We start from the raw sequence: 23,887 nt of genomic DNA, 5'->3' as shown, positions 1-23,887 counted from the left end.
TGAGGAATCCTTTCTTCTCTGTTTTATCATCTTTTTCTTGACTTTGCGATTTTCCTTCCTTTTTCATTTTTTCTACTTTGAGCGGTGATTCTACATCTTTGACCACAATAGTTTCATGAATAATAGTTTTCTTAGGGACAGATTCTTCGACCTTTTCAGTTACTATCGGTTTAACATCATGGTAATTTGATACCTCTTGTTCTAAAAATCCTAATGTATCTTTCATGTCAACAACAATATCTTTAGACAGATTTTCAGTGACACTGGAGTCCATTTCCTCTTTAGGTTTTTTATCTTTTTTACTTAAGAACCCGGGTAAAATGCGTTTTTTGACAGGTGATTGACTGCTTTCCTTAGATTTAATTTCTCTTTCCAAAGACTTATCTTTTTTCGTTGCTTCCACTGCAGCTACCTTTTCTCCTGATGTCAAATTTTCTTCAAAAGGAGTTTCTTTAATAATAGGTTTTACATCGTGGTATTTAGTTATTTCTGTTTCTAAAAATGTACTGGAATCTTTCGTTATTTCATCGATACTTTTAGATATTTCTCCCTTGGTCTCATCCTCAACTTGTTTTTTGCCAAATAAGTTACTGAGGAATCCTTTTTTCTCTGTCTTGTCATCTTTTTCTTGATCTTTCAACTTTTCTTCCTTTGTTGTTTTTTCTATTTTTAGTGGTGATTCAACATCTTTAACTACAATTGTTTCATGAATAACGGTTTTCTTAGGAACAGATTCTTCAACCTTTTCAGTTATAATGGGTTTAACGTCATGATAATTTGATACTTCTTGTTCTAAAAATGAATTGGAATCCTTCATTATTTCATCTATACTTTTAGAAACTGCAGATTTATCTTCCTTGGTATCATCTTCAACTTGTTTTTTGCCAAATAAGTTGGTGAGGAATCCTTTGTTCTCTGTTTTATCATCTTTTTCTTGACTTTGCGATTTTCCTCCTTTTTTTATTTTTTCTACTTTGAGCGGTGATTCTACATCTTTAACCACAATAGTTTCATGAATAATAGTTTTCTTAGGGACAGATTCTTCGACCTTTTCAGTTATTATCGGTTTAACGTCATGGTAATTTGATACCTCTTGTTCTAAAAACCCTAATGTATCTATCATGTCAACAACAATATCTTTAGACAGATTTTCAGTGACACTAGAGTCAATTTCCTCTTTAGGTTTTTTATCTTTTTTACTTAAGAACCCGGGTAAAACGCGTTTTTTGACAGGTGATTGACTGCTTTCCTTAGATTTAATTTCTCTTTCCAAAGACTTATCTTTTTTCGTTGCTTCCACTGCAGCTACCTTTTCTCCTGATGTCAAATTTTCTTCAAAAGGAGTTTCTTTAATAATAGGTTTTACATCGTGGTATTTAGTTATTTCTGTTTCTAAAAATGTACTGGAATCTTTCGTTATTTCATCGATACTTTTAGATATTTCTCCCTTGGTCTCATCCTCAACTTGTTTTTTGCCAAATAAGTTACTGAGGAATCCTTTCTTCTCTGTCTTGTCATCTTTTTCTTGATCTTTCGACTTTTCTACCTTTGTTGTTTTTTCTATTTTTAGCGGTGATTCAACATCTTTAACCACAATTGTTTCATGAATAACGGTTTTCTTAGGAACAGATTCTTCAACCATTTCAGTAATTATGGGTTTAACGTCATGATAATTTGATACTTCTTGTTCTAAAAATGAATTGGAATCCTTCATTATTTCATCTATACTTTTGGAAACTGTAGATTTATCTTCCTTGGTATCATCTTCAACTTGTTTTTTGCCAAATAAGTTGCTGAGGAATCCTTTCTTATCTGATTTATCATCTTTTTCTTGACTTTGTGTTTTCTCTTCTTTTTTCATTTTTTCTACTTTGAGCGGTGATTCTACATCTTTAACCACAATTGTTTCATGAATAATGGTTTTCTTAGGAACAGATTCTTCAACCTTTTCAGTAATTATGGGTTTAACGTCATGGTAATTTGATACTTCTTGTTCTAAAAATCCTAAAGTACCTTTCTTGACTACAGTTATATCATCAGAAATACTCTGAGAGATATTAGGTTCCTCTTGTTTTTCAGATTTTCCTATTGTTTCTGGTTCTAATTTACGTTCTTCATCAGTTTTATTTAAAACTTCACCAACAGTCTGTTTAATAGATTTCACGTCTTGGTAGTTAGAAACTTCATTCATTAAAAAGGAATTTGTGTTATTCATTGAGTCAATAGATTCTTTAGAAAACATTGGTTTTGTTTGTTCATTGTCTGTTGATTTCTTGGTGAAAAGACCACTTAAAAATCCTTTTTTCTCAGATTTAATATCTCGTTCCAAACTTTTTGACTTCTCCCGTTTTAATTTCTTTTCTTTTCTTAACTTTTCTGCGGTACTCTTGGGAATGTCTACATTGATTTGTTGCGATTTTTCTTTGTAATCAGACGTAATAGGTTTAACATCATGATAATTAGAAATCTCTTGTTGCAAAAATCCAGACGTATCATTCATTACTAAATTTATTTTAGTATCTTTCTTAATTTCATTATCTAGATGATTCATTGGTTCTTCGACTGTTTCAATTATATTGTCAGGTGGAATCGATATTATTGGTTCGTCAATGTCTTCGTATATGTGTTTAAGTTTTCTTGGAGGGGGAACGGGGGCATCTATGTTTACCACTGGCTTAATTATTTTTTCCTCCGGAAGAATAGGAGATTTATCAAGAATTTCTTTTTCTAATTTGTTTATACTTTCATCAATGTTGAGTGTAAAAGTTTCTCTCGATTTCTTAGGGACTTCACTACGGGTGGGATCTATTGTAATAGAAAATTCTTCTTCTTCAATAGATACTGGTTGAAACACTTTAGTTACTTCTTCAACTACTGTAATTTTAGTACTTTTTGGAGATTTAGGTGATTTTGGCTTTAAAACTTTACTTTCAGAAACAATCTTTTTTGTTACTGAATCTGGCGTTTTAGGTGGGGAAACATCTGAAGTTTCAATATATGGAATATCTGCAAAGTCTTTCTTTTCAATTGAAGGGCTAGATAATTTAGGCTTGGGTAAATCTTGGGGCACTGTATCTTTAGTTTTCTTTTTCTTATGTTTTTTTTCTTTTTTATCTTTCTTGGGCGACTTTTCTGTATCAGAATCAGTATCGAACGATTTGCTAACAAATGTTTTAAATGTTTCGAAAATACCTTTTTTCTGTTTTTTGTCTTCTTTACTCGACTCCATTTTATTGGAATCTTGTTTTTCGACTTCTTCAGTTTTATCATACGTAACAGTATTTGTATCAAATGGTTCAGCGAGTGACTCAGATTGTATTAAAGCGTTAGTTTGATCGCAAACGGATTTAAAATTAGAGTTATTTAAATGTGTAGGTAAACCGTTAAAAGTCTGGCCTACATTTTCTACGAACCCTACATCTTCATTACTAGCTAAATACTTTGTTCTCGTAGTCGATATTCCTGTAAATACATGCAATTTCCAACAAGCTGTTCTATCTAGCAAAACTTATCTCTAAGACATCTTTAAATATCCTTACTGCAGAGAATGTGGGTATATAGTTAAATTAGTCAAAAAAAACTAGCTACCAATCGCAAAACTCCATGCATATGAGTTTAGCACGGAACACGAGTTACCTTCACCTCGACTTAAATCTCCTCTGTGGGTTAACCAATCGCAATATGCCTGAGGAAAATTGCCATCGTCTAATGTCGGAGAGACGTATACAGTTGAGGAATTGTTTTGGATAGGTTTATACTGGTTATAACACGGATAGAAAGGTTTGTTTTCATATAAATCAAATTTTTCGTTTTTATTATCTAAAGACATTGAATCCTTATTGTCAAATTTAAGTGGAAAATTATCATTACTTGTAGCAAATAGTTCCGTACGACTTTTTGTCAGTTCTTTAGAATTAACTAAATTGCCTTGTGTATTAGATTCATCTGGATTTTTTATAAACAATCTTTGCAAAGTAAAGGTTGGCTTGTTCGAATGTTTCGTTTCGTTTACATCATCATTCGTCGAACATGTGGGAAGTAAACTATATGACACCGACTTTTTTTTATTACTATCTAAAATATTTGAAAATTTACTCGAAATGCTACTAATTTTTTCGGAAAATTTGGATGGCAATGTTTTGCATTTGTTTTTTTCAGCACTGTTTCTTTTAATTTTTTCAGGTGGCTCAATGAAATCCCTAACTGAACGAATTTCTACAGCTTCTTTACCACCCTCGCTGGTCTTGACTAGTAATTTGACTTCAGCTTTAATTACTTTTTCGCACGTTTCGTAATGTCCTTCACTTGAACTAGAACTAAATGAAGATGAAGTGTCTGTATCTGACTTGGAGCTATCATGAGAAGAGAAGCTTCTTAGTAATTTTTGAGATAACACTTCAGAATTTTGACATGGTTTAGAAAAATACATTTTACTTCTGTTTTCACTAGCCAAGCTTAAGTTTTCTTCCTCCTCTTCAGGCACAATACTGAGATTTCTGTATGTACCTTCCCACCAAATATCATTTCCGGTCCGACTATCATGTAACTGGTACGCATATGTTAAAGGACGTTGTTCGATCGTTTCATAGTCGTCATCAATAAACGTGTCTGCACAATCGTCCATAATTTCAGGGTATCCTTCGCTAAGGGACTCGCTTGAAGCCCTCTGAGCAAAATCAAATTGAATTTCGTATTTACAAAGTTTTTGTAATTCATCTTCATCACTAACATCATTTATTAGTGCTCTAGCTTCTTCAATTCGGTCGTCAGTATTTGTATATTGAGATAAATTACTTCGATCCACGTCTTCAGTGAACGAAATTAAATCATACTCATTTTCTTGTGCAGCCCGATTTCCATTTTCGAAAATGACACTTTCAAATAGATTGTCATCATTGATTTTTATTTCGTGGGTAGTTTGATACACTTTTGGAACACGGATTGATTTTTTTATAGGAACTTCGATTAGAGCATCGGTGCTAGGATTTAATTCTAAACTATTTATACATGGTGGGGAATCGGGCTCCAGAATGTCGAGATCTAAACTAAATAATTTCTCCTGTTCTTTTTCAACCTCGTACAGCATTTTGTCTAGCATAGCGTCAATTTGAGTATAGGATGTAGTTTTGTGCATAACGGGAGAGTGGGAATACATATTGCGATTTGGTTCTAACAGCACGCTTTCATAAGTTATAAACTGGATTTCCGTTGGGGGTATATCTGGCGAAATAAAATTTTTTGAAAAAGTATTTTGTTCGATTTTTACCACACTGTAGTAAGAATATTTTAATATATAAATAATATGTAAAGTCGAGATAATTTGTTCGTCAATGGTATATGAATGATGAAAATAAATATTAAAGTGAGCATGGCCTGCCGTTCCTTACTTCTTGGATTAGAGTAAGCATGGTGCCTAGCCTAAATGACTTAGTTTTATATTTGTTAGCTGAAAAATTGTAAATATTATATTTGTTAGTTCCATGCGCATGCCTTATTAGCAGTGTTTTAAAAATTAAGAAAATATTAATATTAAATGTAAGTATTATAACAGATAATGTTGTTATCTGTGTAGCCAAAGCTTTACATAAATTAATATCTAAAAAAAATATATAAGAAGCAAATTAAAGCCTGTTTTAATAAATGTTAGTGCTATTAGTTGTGTTAGTGTCACGCACATAGAGCAACCTCTGGCTTAAAATAATAGAATTTAACCATGTTAATATTATATGATAATGGAGATGCTCCTAACAATTAAATGATGAATACCTGCATGTTATTAAGTTTTCAGTTTTGTGATTTTATTAGAATATTATTATGCAATGTTAGTTTAGAACTGCTAAGTAACTACTACTTTAGAAGTTTATAAAATTAATTTAATGAGTTCTGTAAAAAATATTTTTAACATATAGTTATAGTTAATTAACAGTTGCTTTTATTATTTGCCAAAAGCTGTGTAATGCATATCATTTTAACAACAAGTACCAAGCTTTAAATGATAAATGAAAATTACAATCAAATGATAGTTTGTAGATAAAATGATACATTTTAAATAAACTGAAAACTTATGATGTGTAGATGATATTGATATATTCACATTATTTTAAAAATATACAAAATTCCTACCTTGAAGTGCTGCGTCCTGTTCTAGTGGTCCTTTGGAGGACTGAAGCTCGGTCGGTTTTTTGTCGGCATCCCATGCTAGAAAAAAAGATTAATTAATTAAATGTTTAAGGCACAAAATGGTTTTTAAATATTTACTTCATACTTCTACACAGTAAATATAATTTTAATGTTAATATATAGTACATATTACCTACATACATCATGTGTTTCTACTAACGTGCAACAATTTACCTGTTTTGTGAAACTATGTATATTTTATGAGATTGTTAAAGAACTTTTAAATTACCTTTATAATATTACAGCTAAATACCTACTTACGATGAATTACTTCTAGGTTCAATCTAACTAAAAACAACAATTACCTTTACCATCTTCATTAGAGTGATAAAATTCAATAAAATGTTTGCAGTCATCTTCTTCTGACAGTTGTTCAACGTCTGTTGCACACTCATTATAACCCCCGCCTTTTAAATACATAACTTCTTCAGGAGCGTCGCAATTAATTTTATTATTTGTAGTATTATGTACGCAACTGTTACTCATTTGATCAAGTACACTTTGAATTTGGTTAGGTGTAGCCGTTTCCGCTCTGGAATAGGTTCCATCTTCGTCTCCCGAGGCGAGTACGTCTTCCGTATCCGTATACATTGGACTACATGTAATGCTGGCCCCTCCTAATAAATTCTTGTTAACATTTAGTCTATCGGTTTCAGTAAAAGGGCCAGATCCATCTCGAGCAAAGATAATTTCCCCGTTTAGTTCTCGCACGTGTGTTGGCGTGCAAGAGAGTGCCCTATTTCCAGTTTCTTCTTTTTCAGAATCTGTTTCAATGAGTTCAGTATCAGTATGACCTTCATAATTTATGGTTTCAATATTTAAAGTGTCAGTAGTGGGTTGATTGGAATCACTAACATATACATCTTCGGTATCTGTTAAATCTGATAGACCATTATGTTTCACTTCAAGATTGGCCTTTGGGGGACACCTACTCATAATATACTTAAATGTGGGAGGCTTCTTTTTGGGTTTCTCTAAAACATATTCTTCGGTATCAGTTAAATGGTCTATTTTTTCACCAGCTTTAGATTTTTTGTCACGTGCTGATAATTCTTTACAATCAATAGAACCGCAGTCTAATATAGGCAAATCGGGAGACGTACTTCTAGAAGGTAAATCTGGAAAGTCATCATTAATTTCAACGTCCTCCTCGTCCGTTTCTTTATTTTCTGTATCTTTATATGCATCATTACTAAAGTTATTGAAATCATCTGAATCATCTAGTGGCGTTATCTTCACACATGGGACGCTATTTTCATTTTCTTTAAGAATTATCAGATTTCTTACAGGCTTCGGTAATTCAATGTCATCATAAGTCACAGAGAGTTTATCTTCATTGTCAGAAAAATTTTCAGTATCGGTAAAATTTGAGTCACAATAAGCAATGGCTAAATTATTTTCATCTTCATCATTAGAAGAAACGTCTTCTAAATCTGTGAGAGCCTCATCACTATCTCTTTTAATTAAAGTACTTTGTCTATGTACTTGTCTCTTTTTTGGGTCCTTTTTAATTTTAGTTTCAAATTTCAATTGAATTTTGTCATTTAATGTTTCGACCTTTTCTTCGAAAAGGTCATTTTCAGATTCATAATCATCAGAATCTGTTTTGCAGTCTTGGGGGAGGTCTACAGCTTCATCTACAGACAATTTTCTGTTTTGTAAAGTATTAAATTGCGTCACATCTACCTTGCAATCAACTCGAGACTCATTATCAATTAATTCTAACACTTTATCATCATCGATACTAACATTAGTGTCAGAATCTATTGGATTGTCACTTTCTACCATTTCCGTGTCTGTTAATGCTGTAATATCAAATTCGGGAATTTTTAAAGACACTTTGGTCGCAACCGGCTTTGTCAGTGGAAAAGGAAACAATACGTTTTCTTCTGTATCAGAATCAATAGGTAAAGATTGACCTCTTACAATTAAACAAGTATCTTTATTGTATTTCATTTTTGGTTTACTTATTGGTAATGACTTAAATTCATCGTCAGAAATTTCGATATCTTCAACATCACTAATTGCAATTTTTTTATTACCTCTTCTTTTACGTCGAGGTCTAACTTTTTTCTTTAAATCTTCATCATTTGAGTCCGAAGAAAAATATTCCACATCAGTTACATCTGCAGTGCCCGGAAAAATTGCAGATAGATTATGTTTGTATTCAATAGATCCTTGATCTTTTTCAAAATGAGATGTTACTTTATCTAAATTCACTTCTGAAATAGTTACCTGATCCTTAGTTTCCATTATATATTTAGATATATCTAATTCTTTTGGAATAGAAGACAATTCCACATCTTCGTCTGTTGAATAGTTTTCAATGTCCGTTTTATAATCGTCTTTAAATAAAGTTTTTTTATCATTTTCATATCTTTTTGTACTTGAAAACTGTGTTCTAAGTTTTTTCTTTCCTCTAGAGTTCTTCGTTTGTACTTTGTAAGATTCATCATACAGACCTGTTTCCATATCTAAATCATCAATTAAAATTGGTTTCTTATGAACTATTATTTTATCATCTACTTCGTTATCCGATGCTTCAAAATCTTCTAAATCTGTGGCACCATCATTTTCATCCAAGTTAATTTTTATTTTTAACTTTTTATGATCATTTGAGACTGCAATATTTGGTTCATCATCATATAAATCTTCAACATCAGTTAATGCTTCTATTAAGTTCAAAAAATTGTGATCATCATCCTCTTCAGCCTCGGGAGTAACAGAGATGCACGGTATGTCTATATTTAGAGACATATCAAAAATATGGGTTGTAGAAGTTTGAAAGAATAATATGTGTTCACCCCTGAATAAGAAAATCAACGTTACCTTACTTATATTATTCTTTTTACCATGTATCCGCAAAAATTATGCCTGCACACATACGTGTAATTAAAATTTACCAAAATAGCTTTCAGTTGTTCAAAATTATACAAAATTTGTGATATGCTAATTTCGAAAAAAGAAAAACAAAAAATGATGATGCGTTGAAAAAATGAGAAATTTATTTCAATCCAATTCATTGGCAAGTATACTTACTTTACCGTAGTTGTTCGATAATGTGGACCCTAAAAATAGCATGCAACAATACGAACATAGTTTGGGCAAGTTTCGTGATTCGCTAAAAGCTCTAAACAATAAACGCCTCTAAATCTTTAGGGTTATACCTCTTTACGTGTTTCTATTCGGTAAGCCATGCTGTGGGATGACATCGCTTTACTCTCAGTCAACACAGATGTGTTACCTGGTGTGGTAACTTCTTCTCCTGAGCGTTCTTCGTAGACAAATTGATATTTTCGTCTTTGTGGAGAGATAACTTTTACGTCAAGGATAGGGGAAAGTCGTTCTTCTGAAGTAACACTAGACTGGTGACCTTCAGAATCTTCTTTGGAGCTTGACAGCTGTTCTCTAACAATCTTTGGCGACTCCTTCATTTCTTCATACTGCGATAACACTAACTGTCTAGGCAGATCTATACTCGATATCTCTTGGGCAGTGGTAACCGCAACATGAGCACATGTCACCAGATCAGAAATTCTGTATGTTGACTCTAGAGACTTTCTTTGTTTGGGTGATGGGCTTTTAAATTTTGAAGTATCGGAACTGACATCATGATCTGAAGGAGAACTTGGTAGAGCAACTGATTCTGACAAGCTAGAATCTGTAGTATCAATAAGTGAGAGTTCTGTTTCGTTTTTCAACATCGAAGCTACCCTCCTTATATTTTCATAAGGCTGTCTATAAATAACTTCGATTGAACCTCCATGATTTTGTGTCCTAGTAAAAACTTCTGAGGTAATAACCTTAGCACTGCCATTAGCAGAACGAGCTCTAATAGGACTGCCAGGCAAAGAAGAAGGACTGACGCTTTTACGACCTTCATAGATTAATTCATGATATGTGGTGGGAATTACAGATTGACTTCTTATACGATCGGCAAATTGGACGGTTTTATCAGTTTCAACATATTTGGAGGACGGCTCTTTTGTATGGGTAATTCTCTTGATATGTTCAGTTACATAATTACGACGCAATTTAGTTGGGGATGGACTGGGTTTGGGGCTGCCTATGCGGTGAATAATTTCAGATTTAGCAAAATGAATTTCTGTATCCTCTGATTTTTGTTGTGTAGGTTTTTCTTTATTTTCTATCTTATTGTAATCTTTTCTATGAATTTTTATTGGGATATGTGAGGGACTAAAAGATTTAGATACGACTTTACTGGGACTCTCTGTCCTTTCACTATTGGAACGAGATTTTATAGGTGTTGATTCACGAGAATGAGATATTTTTTGTTTCGATGAAATTGTAGTTCTTTGGTATGCATTCGAACTCCCTTTATAAGTTGACCTTGAATGTTCATCCATATATTTTGATTTGCTTTTCAGCTTTTCATTTATGTTGTGTGTTTCATGTTTAGATTTTGTTGTCGACGTTGTAGCCTTTACTGCTTTGTCTATCTTCAAATCTCTGGATAAAGTAGATTGCATGTATCCATGTACTCTATTGTCATATTTTCTCACAATCGGTGGGGGTTTGACAAAGGTAGATGCAGACTTTTTCAAATAATCATATTGTGTATTACGTATTGCATCTTTTGATCCTTTAGGTGCTTGATATTTTAAATTATCTTGGGCTGTTTGCTTCTGTGAAGATGTCTTTACTGTTTTACGTAAAACTTTATTTTTGGTGGTTTTATGATACTCTTTAGATTCCTCTTCAGAACTAATGTCAGCGTCACATTCCATTTTTGTAGGCTTTTGCTGCTTTATATCATAATAAGTACTTCCAGGTCTAATATCAGAATCATTTTCCTGTACAGTAATTTCTATAATGTCATCTACCATTGTAATATATGGTTGTGATTTAGCACTAATTTCAGAACTTGATTTTTGAACTTCTAATTTCTTTGAGAAATCTTTTCCAGTAGTTTCTCCCATATAAGTGTGTGATAGTTCATCAGATTTATTTTTTTCAAAAACAGCAGATTTATATTTCTTTTTCTCAAGACTATTTGGCTTAATCTGTTTTGATTTAGATTTTTCTGTTTTTGCCACAGTGTCCGACTGGATTAACTTAGTTTTGTTTTCCCTTACTGTAGTACTAACATTTGACTTAAATCGGTTATCTTCATGAATTAATGATTTTATCCTATTATCTTCATAATACGATGCATTGGATTGACCATGTCCAACAGATGAATGCTTCTTTGATTCAAAATTCCTTTGTCTACTTCCTTCATACTGGTTCTGATGGTGTTTCGAATATCTAACATTTTGTGTACCTTGTTTGGAATGACTACTTTTGCATGTAATTTGATTTGGAGTTTCATAAGTTTTATTATCTCTAGATTTTGAAGATTGATCTGAGGAGGAAAAACCCGAAGAGAACCTAGGCGAAATACTGTCTTCAAAATGTTGTTTCGACGTTTTAATTGAGTAAGACTTTGATGATTTATTGGACTTGATATCGGTAATGGCAGACTTTTGAACCCTATGAGATCTGCCTTTTATAAGTGATGATTTCGAAACTTCCGAATCAATAGTACTGCCAGACATCTTAATGTCTTGACTTTTATCAGCACGTGTTGATATATCTTCCTTATGGAGTGTAGATATTGTATCTGCTTTTGAGAAACGTTTTAGTTCCAAAGGAGATTTAGATTTGTCGTCAATTGTTTTTTCAGGTATCTTGTGAGACTTTCCCTTATTAATTATTTTAACCAGTTTTTCTTCATCATATGTTGCAGTATGACCTTTCAATATAGTAATAGACTTCGCATCGGTGGAGAATTTTTCAATTTCCTTAGCATGTAAGGTTGATATCTTTTCCTCCTCATCGGCTGGTGTTTGACCCTTCGATAATGATACAGGTTTTGATACTGTTGGAGATTTCTCAATCTTATCAACGACAGTGGGTTCAGGACTTTTAGCGGAAATTATCAGTGATTCCGGTTTTTCAGCAACCTTAGGTGGCAAAGTCGGGGATATAGGTTTAGGTTCCATAGGAGATTTGGTTATGCCATCAAGAGCTTTCTCAGGAGTCTTGGGAGATTTTTCAATTTCACTCAATTTTGATACCGTTTCATCATCATCTTTTTCTGTCAGGTCTTTTGATATTCCAGGAGATTTTACCTCGCTAGGAGCCTTTTTATTGATATCAGCGTCTATTTCTGAGGGCTCGTAACTTTTGGAAACTGAGGTTGGAGATTTCGGTTTTGGTGGAAGAGATATTACGTCTTTAGATGGAGATTTATGAGGTGACATGAGTTTTTCGTCTGAAGGAGACGTGACCTTTTCGTCTAAAGGAGATTTGACTTTTTCGTCTGTTTTCTCGTCAATTGTTTTAGAAGATTTTTCCTTAACATGTAAAGTTGAAATCTTTTTCTCCTCATCAGTTGGTGTTTGACCTTTCGATAATGATACAGGTTTTGTTACTGTTGGAGATTTCTCAATCTTATCAACAAGAGTGGGATCAGAACTTTTAGCGGAAAATGTCAGTGATTCCGGTTTTAATGGTAATGATTCAGCAACCTTAGATGGCAAAGTTGGGGATGTAGGTTTCGGTTCCACAGGAGATTTTACCTCGCTAGGAGACTTTTTAATATCAGCGTCTATTTCTGCGGGTTCGGGACTTTTGGAAACTGAGGATGGAGATTTCGGTTTTGGTGGAAGAGATATTACGTCTTTGGATGGAGATTTATATGGTGACATGAGCTTTTCGTCTGAAGGAGACTTGACCTTTTCGTCTAAAGGAGTTTTAACATTTTCGTCTGTTTTCGCGTCAATTGTCTTAGGAGATATTTCCTTAACATGTAAAGTTGAAATCTTTTTCTCCTCATCAGTTGGTGTTTGATCTTTTGATATTGATACAGGTTTTGTTACTGTTGGAGATTTCTCAATATTATCAACGACCGTGGGTTCAGGACTTTTAGCGGAAATTGTCAGTGATTCCGGTTTTAATGGAACTGATTCAGCAACCTTAGATGGTAAAGTTGGTGATGTAGGTTTAGAATCCACAGGAGATTTGGGTATGCCATCAAGAGCTTTCTCAGGTGTCTTGGGGGATTTTTCAATTTCACTCAATTTTAATACCGTTTCATCATCATCTTTTTCTGTCAGGTCTTTTGATATTCCAGGAGATTTTACCTCGGTAGGTGATTTTTTAATAATTTCAGCGTCTATTTCTGAGGGCTCGGGACTTTTGGAAACTCTGGTTGGAGTTTTCGGTTTTGGTGGAAGAGATATTACGTCTTTAGAAGGAGATTTATGAGGTGACATGAGTTTTTCGTCTGAAGAAGACTTGACCTTTTCGTCTAAAGGAGATTTGACTTTTTCGTCCGTTTTCTCGTCAATTGTCTTAGGAAATATTTCCTTAACATGTAAAGTTGAAACCTTTTTCTCCTCATCAGTTGGTGTTTGATCTTTCGATAATGATACAGGTTTTGATACTGTTGGAGATTTATCAATCTTATCAACGACAGTGGGTTCAGGCCTTTTAGCGGAAATTGTCAGTGATTCCGGTTTTAATGAAACTGATTCAGCAACGTTAGATGGCAAAGTTGGGGATGTAGGTTTAGATTCCACAGGAGATTTTACCTCGCTAGGAGACTTTTTAATGATATCAGTGTCTATTTCTGAGGGCTCGGGACTTTTGGAAACTGTAGTTGGAGATTTCGGTTTTGGTGGAAGAGATATTACGTCTTTAGAAGGAGATTTATGAGGTGACATGAGTTTTTCGTCTGAAGGAGACTTGACCTTTTCGTCTAAAGGAGATTTGACTGTTTCGTCCGTTTTCTCGTCAATTGTCTTAGGAAATATTTCCTTAACATGTAAAGTTGAAACCTTTTTCTCCTCATCAGTTGGTGTCGGATCTTTCGATAATGATACAGGTTTTGTTACTGTTGGAGATTCCTCAATCTTATCAACGACAGTGGGTTCAGGACTTTTAGCGGAAATTGTCAGTGATTCCGGTTTTAACGGAACTGATTCAGCAACCTTAGTTGGCAAAGTTGGGGATGTAGGTTTAGATTCCACAGGAGATTTGGGTATGCCATCAAGAGCTTTCTCAGGTGTCTTCAGAGATTTTTCAATTTCACTCAATTTTAATACCGTTTCATCATCATCTTTTTCTGTCAGGTCTTTTGATATTCCAGGAGATTTCACCTCGGTAGGGGATTTTTTATTAATTTCAGCGTCTATTTCTGAGGGCTCGGGAGTTTTGGAAACTGAGGATGGAGATTTCGGTTTTGATGGAAGAGATATTACGTCTTTAGAAGGAGATTTATGAGGTGACAGGGGTTTTTCGTCTGAAGGAGACTTGACTTTTTCGTCTAAAGAAGATTTGACTTTTTCGTCCGTTTTATCGTCAATTGTCTTAGGAGATATCTCCTTAACATGTAAAGTTGAAACCTTTTTTACCTCATCAGTTGGTGTTTGATCTTTCGACAATGATACAGGTTTTGTTACTGTTGGAGATATCTCAATCTTATCAAGGACAGTGGGTTCAGGACTTTTAGCGGAAATTGTCAGTGATTCCGGTTTTAATGGAACTGATTCAGCAACCTTAGATGGCAAAGTTGGGGATGTAGGTTTAGATTCCACAGGAGATTTTACCTCGCTAGGAGACTTTGTAATGATATCAGTGACTATTTCTGAGAGCTCGGGACTTTTGGAAACTGTGGTTGGAGATTTCGGTTTTAGTGGAAGAGATATTACGTCTTTAGATGGAGATTTATGAGGTGACATGAGCTTTTCTTCTGAAGGAGTCTTAACCTTTTCGTCTAAAGGAGTTTTGACTTTTTCGTCTGTTTTCGCGTCAATTGTCTTAGGAGATATTTCCTTAATATGTAAAGTTGAAATCTTTTTCTCCTCATCAGTTGGTGTTTGATCTTTCGATAATGTTACAGGTTTTGTTACTGTTGGAGATTTCTCAATCTTATCAACGACAGTGGGTTCAGGACTTTTAGCGGAAATTGTCAGTGATTCAGGTTTTAATGGAATTGATTCAGCAACCTTAGATGGCAAAGTTGGGGATGTAGGTTTAGATTCCACAGGAGATTTTACCTCGCTAGGAGACTTTTTAATGATATCAGTGTCTATTTCTGAGGGCTCGGGACTTTTGGAAACTGTGGTTGGAGATTTCGGTTTTGATGGAAGAGATATTACGTCTTTAGAAGGAGATTTATGAGGTGACAGGAGTTTTTCGTCTGAAGGAGACTTGACCTTTTCGTCTAAAGGAGATTTGACTTTTTCGTCCGTTTTATCGTCAATTGTCTTAGGAGATATCTCCTTAACATGTAAAGTTGAAACCTTTTGCTCCTCATCAGTTGGTATTTGATCTTTCGATAATGATACAGGTTTTGTTACTGTTGTGGATTTCTCAATCTTATCAACGACAGTGGGTTCAGGAATTTTAGCGGAAATTGTCAGTGATTCCGGTTTTAATAGAACTGATTCAGCAACCTTAGATGGCAAAGTTGGGGATGTAGGTTTAGATTCCACAGGAGATTTGGGTATGCCATCAAGAGCTTTCTCAGGTGTCTTCGGAGATTTTTCACCTTCACTCAATTTTAATACCGTTTCATCATCATCTTTTTCTGTCAGGTCTTTTGATATTCCAGGAGATTTTACCTCGGTAGGAGATTTTTTAAGGATATCAGTGTCTATTTCTGAGGGCTCGGGACTTTTGGAAACTGTGGTTGGAGATTTCGGTTTTGGTGGAAGAGATACTACGTCTTTAGAAGGAGATTTATGAGGTGACAGGAGTTTTTCGTCTGAAGGAGACATGACCTTTTCGTCTAAAGGAGATTTGACTTTTTCGTCCGTTTTCTCGTCAATTGTCTTAGGAGATGTCTCCTTAACATGTAAAGTTGAAACCTTTTTCTCCTCATCAGTTGGTGTTTGATCTTTCGATAATGATACAGGTTTTGTTACTGTTGGAGATATTTCAATCTTATCAAGGACAGTGGGTTCAGGACTTTTAGCGGAAATTGTCAGTGATTCCGGTTCTAATGGAACTGATTCAGCAACCTTAGATGGCAAAGTTGGAGATGTAGGTTTAGATTCCACAGGAGATTTTACCTCGCTAGGAGACTTTTTATTGATAACAGTGACTATTTCTGAGGGCTCGGGACTTTTGGAAACTGTGGTTGGAGATTTTGGTTTTGGTGGAAGAGATACTACGTCTTTAGAAGGAGATTTATGAGGTGACAGGAGTTTTTCGTCTGAAGGAGACTTGATCTTTTCGTCTAAAGGAGATTTGACTTTTTCGTCCGTTTTCTCGTCAATTGTCTTAGGAGATATTTCCTTAACATATAAAGTAGAAACGTTTTTCTCCTCATCAGTTGGTGTTTTATCTATCGATAATGATACAGGTTTTGTTACTGTTTGAGATTTCTCAATCTTATCAACGACAGTGGTTTCAGGACTTTTAGCAGAAATTGTCAGTGATTCCGGTTTTAATGGAACTGATTCAGCAACCTTAGATGTTAAAGTTGGGGATGTAGGTTTAGATTCCACAGGAGGTTTGGGTAGGCCATCAAGAGCTTTCTCAGGTGTCTTGGGGGATTTTTCAATTTCACTCAATTTTAATACCGTTTCATCATCATCTTTTTCTGTCAGGTCTTTTGATATTCCAGGAGATTTTACCTCGGTAGGTGATTTTTTAATAATTTCAGCGTCTATTTCTGAGGGCTCGGGACTTTTGGAAACTCTGGTTGGAGTTTTCGGTTTTGGTGGAAGAGATATTACGTCTTTAGAAGGAGATTTATGAGGTGACATGAGTTTTTCGTCTGAAGAAGACTTGACCTTTTCGTCTAAAGGAGATTTGACTTTTTCGTCCGTTTTCTCGTCAATTGTCTTAGGAAATATTTCCTTAACATGTAAAGTTGAAACCTTTTTCTCCTCATCAGTTGGTGTTTGATCTTTCGATAATGATACAGGTTTTGATACTGTTGGAGATTTATCAATCTTATCAACGACAGTGGGTTCAGGCCTTTTAGCGGAAATTGTCAGTGATTCCGGTTTTAATGAAACTGATTCAGCAACGTTAGATGGCAAAGTTGGGGATGTAGGTTTAGATTCCACAGGAGATTTTACCTCGCTAGGAGACTTTTTAATGATATCAGTGTCTATTTCTGAGGGCTCGGGACTTTTGGAAATTGTAGTTGGAGATTTCGGTTTTGGTGGAAGAGATATTACGTCTTTGGAAGGAGATTTATGAGGTGACATGAGTTTTTCATCTGAAGGAGACTTGACCTTTTCGTCTAAAGGAGATTTGACTGTTTCGTCCGTTTTCTCGTCAATTGTCTTAGGAAATATTTCCTTAACATGTAAAGTTGAAACCTTTTTCTCCTCATCAGTTGGTGTCGGATCTTTCGATAATGATACAGGTTTTGTTACTGTTGGAGATTCCTCAATCTTATCAACGACAGTGGGTTCAGGACTTTTAGCGGAAATTGTCAGTGATTCCGGTTTTAACGGAACTGATTCAGCAACCTTAGTTGGCAAAGTTGGGGATGTAGGTTTAGATTCCACAGGAGATTTGGGTATGCCATCAAGAGCTTTCTCACGTGTCTTCAGAGATTTTTCAATTTCACTCAATTTTAATACCGTTTCATCATCATCTTTTTCTGTCAGGTCTTTTGATATTCCAGGAGATTTCACCTCGGTAGGGGATTTTTTATTAATTTCAGCGTCTATTTCTGAGGGCTCGGGAGTTTTGGAAACTGAGGATGGAGATTTCGGTTTTGATGGAAGAGATATTACGTCTTTAGAAGGAGATTTATGAGGTGACAGGGGTTTTTCGTCTGATGGAGACTTGACTTTTTCGTCTAAAGAAGATTTGACTTTTTCGTCCGTTTTATCGTCAATTGTCTTAGGAGATATCTCCTTAACATGTAAAGTTGAAACCTTTTTCACCTCATCAGTTGGTGTTTGATCTTTCGACAATGATACAGGTTTTGTTACTGTTGGAGATATCTCAATCTTATCAAGGACAGTGGGTTCAGGACTTTTAGCGGAAATTGTCAGTGATTCCGGTTTTAATGGAACTGATTCAGCAACCTTAGATGGCAAAGTTGGGGATGTAGGTTTAGATTCCACAGGAGATTTTACCTCGCTAGGAGACTTTGTAATGATATCAGTGACTATTTCTGAGAGCTCGGGACTTTTGGAAACTGTGGTTGGAGATTTCGGTTTTAGTGGAAGAGATATTACGTCTTTAGATGGAGATTTATGAGGTGACATGAGCTTTTCTTCTGAAGGAGTCTTAACCTTTTCGTCTAAAGGAGTTTTGACTTTTTCGTCTGTTTTCGCGTCAATTGTCTTAGGAGATATTTCCTTAATATGTAAAGTTGAAATCTTTTTCTCCTCATCAGTTGGTGTTTGATCTTTCGATAATGTTACAGGTTTTGTTACTGTTGGAGATTTCTCAATCTTATCAACGACAGTGTGTTCAGGACTTTTAGCGGAAATTGTCAGTGATTCCGGTTTTAATGGAATTGATTCAGCAACCTTAGATGGCAAAGTTGGGGATGTAGGTTTAGATTCCACAGGAGATTTTACCTCGCTAGGAGACTTTTTAATGATATCAGTGTCTATTTCTGAGGGCTCGGGACTTTTGGAAACTGTGGTTGGAGATTTCGGTTTTGATGGAAGATATATTACGTCTTTAGAAGGAGATTTATGAGGTGACAGGAGTTTTTCGTCTGAAGGAGACTTGACCTTTTCGTCTAAAGGAGATTTGACTTTTTCGTCCGTTTTATCGTCAATTGTCTTAGGAGATATCTCCTTAACATGTAAAGTTGAAACCTTTTTCTCCTCATCAGTTGGTATTTGATCTTTCGATAATGATACAGGTTTTGTTACTGTTGTGGATTTCTCAATCTTATCAACGACAGTGGGTTCAGGAATTTTAGCGGAAATTGTCAGTGATTCCGGTTTTAATGGAACTGATTCAGCAACCTTAGATGGCAAAGTTGGGGATGTAGGTTTAGATTCCACAGGAGATTTTACCTTGCTAGGAGACTTTTTAATGATATCAGTGACTATTTCTGAGGGCTCGGGACTTTTGGAAACTGTGGTTGGAGATTTCGGTTTTGGTGTAAGAGATATTACGTCTTTAGATGGAGATTTATGAGGTGACATGAGATATTCGTCTGAAGGAGTCTTAACCTTTTCGTCTAAAGGAGATTTGACTTTTTCGTCTGTTTTCGCGTCAATTGTCTTAGGAGATATTTCCTTAATATGTAAAGTTGAAATCTTTTTCTGCTCATCAGTTGGTGTTTGATCTTTCGATAATGTTACAGGTTTTGTTACTGTTGGAGATTTCTCAATCTTATCAACGACAGTGGGTTCAGGACTTTTAGCGGAAATTGTCAGTGATTCCGGTTTTAATGGAACTGATTCAGCAACCTTAGATGGCAAAGTTGGGGATGTAGGTTTAGATTCCACAGTAGATTTGGGTATGCCATCAAGAGCTTTCTCAGGTGTCTTCGGAGATTTTTCAATTTCACTCAATTTTAATACCGTTTCATCATCATCTTTTTCTGTCAGGTCTTTTGATATTCCAGGAGATTTTACCTCGGTAGGAGACTTTTTATTGATAACAGTAACTATTTCTGAGGGCTCGGGACTTTTGGAAACTGTGGTTGGAGATTTTGGTTTTGGTGGAAGAGATACTACGTCTTTAGAAGGAGATTTATGAGGTGACAGGAGTTTTTCGTCTGAAGGAGACTTGACCTTTTCGTCTAAAGGAGATTTGACTTTTTCGTCCGTTTTCTCGTCAATTGTCTTAGGAGATGTCTCCTTAACATGTAAAGTTGAAACCTTTTTCTCCTCATCAGTTGGTGTTTGATCTTTCGATAATGATACAGGTTTTGTTACTGTGGGAGATATCTCAATCTTATCAAGGACAGTGGGTTCAGGACTTTTAGCGGAAATTGTCAGTGATTCCGGTTTTAATGGAACTGATTCAGCAACCTTAGATGGCAAAGTTGGGGATGTAGGTTTAGATTCCACAGGAGATTTGGGTATGCCATCAAGAGCTTTCTCAGGTGTCTTCGGAGATTTTTCAATTTCACTCAATTTTAATACCGTTTCATCTTCATCTGTTTCTGTCAGGTCTTTTGATATTCCAGGAGATTTTACTTCGGTAGGAGATTTTTTAATAATTTCAGCGTCTATTTCTGAGGGCTCGGGAGTTTTGGAAACTGGGGATGGAGATTTCGGTTTTGGTGTAAGAGATATTACGTCTTTAGATGGAGATTTATGAGGTGACGGGAGTTTTTCGTCTGAAGGAGACTTGACCTTTTCGTCTAAAGGAGATTTGACTTTTTCGTCCGTTTTCTCGTCAATTGTCTTAGGAGATATTTCCTTAACATGTAAAGTTGAAATCTTTTTCTCCTCATCAGTTGGTGTTTGATCTTTCGATAATGATACAGGTTTTGTTACTGTTGAAGATTTCTCAATCTTATCAACGACAGTGGGTTCAGGACTTTTAGCGGAAATTGTCAGTGATTCCGGTTTTAATGGAACTGATTCAGCAACCTTAGATGGCAAAGTTGGAGATGTGGGTTTAGATTCCACAGGAGATTTTACCTCGCTAGGAGACTTTTTAATGATATCAGTGTCTATTTCTGAGGGCTCGGGACTTTTGGAAACTGTGGTTGGAGATTTCGGTTTTGGTGGAAGAGATACTACGTCTTTAGAAGGAGATTTATGAGGTGACAGGAGTTTTTCGTCTGAAGGAGACTTGACCTTTTCGTCTAAAGGAGATTTGACTTTTTCGTCCGTTTTCTCGTCAATTGTCTTAGGAGATATTTCCTTAACATGTAAAGTTGAAGCCTTTTTCTCCTCATCAGTTGGTGTTTGATCTTTCGATAATGATACAGGTTTTGTAACTGTTGGAGATTTCTCAATCTTATCAACGACAGTGGGTTCAGGACTTTTAGCGGAAATTGTCAGTGATTCCGGTTTTAATGGAACTGATTCAGCAACCTTAGATGGCAAAGTTGGGGATGTAGGTTTGGATTCCACAGGAGATTTTACCTCGCTAGGAGACTTTTTATTGATAACAGTGACTATTTCTGAGGGCTCGGGACTTTTGGAAACTGTGGTTGGAGATTTTGGTTTTGGTGGAAGAGATACTACGTCTTTAGAAGGAGATTTATGAGGTGACAGGAGTTTTTCGTCTGAAGGAGACTTGATCTTTTCGTCTAAAGGAGATTTGACTTTTTCGTCCGTTTTCTCGTCAATTGTCTTAGGAGATATCTCCTTAACATGTAAAGTTGAAACCTTTTTCTCCTCATCAGTTGGTGTTTGATCTTTCAATAATGATACAGGTTTTGTTACTGTTGGAGATTTCTCAATCTTATCAAAGACAGTGGGTTCAGGAATTTTAGCTGAAATTGTCAGTGATTCCGGTTTTATTGGAACTGATTTAGCATCTTTAGATGGCAAAGTTGGAGATGTAGGTTTAGATTCCACAGGAGATTTGGGTATGCCATCAAGAGCTTTCTCAGGTGTCTTCGGAGATTTTTCAATTTCACTCAATTTTAATACCGTTTCATCATCATCTTTTTCTGTCAGGTCTTTTGATATTCCAGGAGATTTTACCTCGGTAGGAGATTTTTTAATAATTTCAGCATCTATTTCTGAGGGCTCGGGAGTTTTGGAAACTGAGGATGGAGATTTCGGTTTTGGTGTAAGAGATATTACGTCTTTAGATGGAGATTTATGAGGTGACAGGAGTTTTTCGTCTGAAGGAGACTTGACCTTTTCGTCTAAAGGAGATTTGACTTTTTCGTCCGTTTTCTCGTCAATTGTCTTAGGAGATATTTCCTTAACATGTAAAGTTGAAGCCTTTTTCTCCTCACCAGTTGGTGTTTGATCTTTCGATAATGATACAGGTTTTGTTACTGTTGGAGATTTCTCAATCTTATCAACGACAGTGGGTTCAGGACTTTTAGCGGAAATTGTCAGTGATTCCGGTTTTAATGGAACTGATTCAGCAACCTTAGATGGCAAAGTTGGGGATGTAGGTTTAGATTCCACAGGAGATTTTACCTTGCTAGGAGACTTTTTAATGATATCTGTGACTATTTCTGAGGGCTCGGGACTTTTGGAAACTGTGGTTGGAGATTTCGGTTTTGGTGGAAGAGATATTACGTCTTTAGATGGAGATTTATGAGGTGACATGAGATTTTCGTCTGAAGGAGTCTTAACCTTTTCGTCTAAAGGAGATTTGACTTTTTCGTCTGTTTTCGCGTCAATTGTCTTAGGAGATATTTCCTTAATATGTAAAGTTGAAATCTTTTTCTGCTCATCAGTTGGTGTTTGATCTTTCGATAATGTTACAGGTTTTGTTACTGTTGGAGATTTCTCAATCTTATCAACGACAGTGGGTTCAGGACTTTTAGCGGAAATTGTCAGTGATTCCGGTTTTAATGGAACTGATTCAGCAACCTTAGATGGCAAAGTTGGGGATGTAGGTTTAGATTCCACAGGAGATTTGGGTATGCCATCAAGAGCTTTCTCAGGTGTCTTCGGAGATTTTTCAATTTCACTCAATTTTAATACCGTTTCATCATCATCTTTTTCTGTCAGGTCTTTTGATATTCCAGGAGATTTTACCTCGGTAGGAGATTTTTTAATAATTTCAGCGTCTATTTCTGAGGGCTCGGGAGTTTTGGAAAGTGAGGATGGAGATTTCGGTTTTGGTGTAAGAGATATTACGTCTTTATATGGAGATTTATGAGGTGACATAAGCTTTTCGTCTGAAGGAGACTTAACCTTTTCGTCTAAAGGAGATTTGACTTTTTCGTCCGTTTTCTCGTCAATTGTCTTAGGAGATATTTCCTTAACATGTAAAGTTGAAACCTTTTTCTCCTCATCAGTTGGTGTTTGATCTTTCGATAATGATACAGGTTTTGTTACCGTTGGAGATTTCTCAATCTTATCAACGACAGTGGGTTCAGGAATTTTAGCGGAAATTGTCAGTGATTCCGGTTTTAATGGAATTGATTCAGCAACCTTAGATGGCAAAGTTGGGGATGTAGGTTTAGATTCCACAGGAGATTTTACCTCGCTAGGAGACTTTTTGATGATATCAGTGTCTATTTCTGAGGGCTCTGGACTTTTGGAAACTGTGGTTGGAGATTTCGGTTTTGATGGAAGAGATATTACGTCTTTAGAAGGAGATTTATGAGGTGACAGGAGTTTTTCGTCTGAAGGAGACTTGACCTTTTCGTCTAAAGGAGATTTGACTTTTTCGTCCGTTTTACCGTCAAATGTCTTAGGAGATTTCTCCTTAACATGTAAAGTTGAAACCTTTTTCTCCTCATCAGTTGGTACTTGATCTTTCGATAATGATACAGGTTTTGTTACTGTTGTAGATTTCTCAATCTTATCAACGACAATGGGTTCAGGAATTTTAGCGGAAATTGTCAGTGATTCCGGTTTTAATAGAACTGATTCAGCTACCTTAGATGGCAAAGTTGGGGATGTAGGTTTAGATTCCACAGGAGATTTGGGTATGCCATCAAGAGCTTTCTCAGGTGTCTTCGGAGATTTTTCAATTTCACTCAATTTTAATACCGTTTCATCATCATCTTTTTCTGTCAGGTCTTTTGATATTCCAGGAGATTTTACCTCGGTAGGAGATTTTTTAATAATTTCAGCGTCTATTTCTGAGGGCTCGGGAGTTT

General features: G+C 35.5%; 1 protein-coding gene across 6 annotated transcripts in view; it reads right to left on the bottom strand.

Annotated features, from left to right (window-relative positions):
• Nucleotides 1–23,887, bottom strand: part of LOC109602414 (ankyrin-3-like) — a 118,606-nt gene that overhangs the window by 23,430 nt on the left and 71,289 nt on the right. For all 6 annotated transcript variants that reach the window (XM_049963964.1, XM_049963965.1, XM_049963967.1 and 3 more), the window contains one exon: nucleotides 6,124–6,198. In XM_049963964.1, coding sequence (XP_049819921.1) covers nucleotides 6,124–6,198 — 75 coding nt within the window. The remainder of the gene's footprint in view (nucleotides 1–6,123; nucleotides 6,199–23,887) is intronic.

This window comes from Aethina tumida, chromosome 2 (assembly GCF_024364675.1).
Source record: "Aethina tumida isolate Nest 87 chromosome 2, icAetTumi1.1, whole genome shotgun sequence".
NCBI classification, from domain to species: Eukaryota; Metazoa; Arthropoda; class Insecta; order Coleoptera; family Nitidulidae; genus Aethina; species Aethina tumida.
This window is presented reverse-complemented; position numbering and strand designations above follow the sequence as displayed.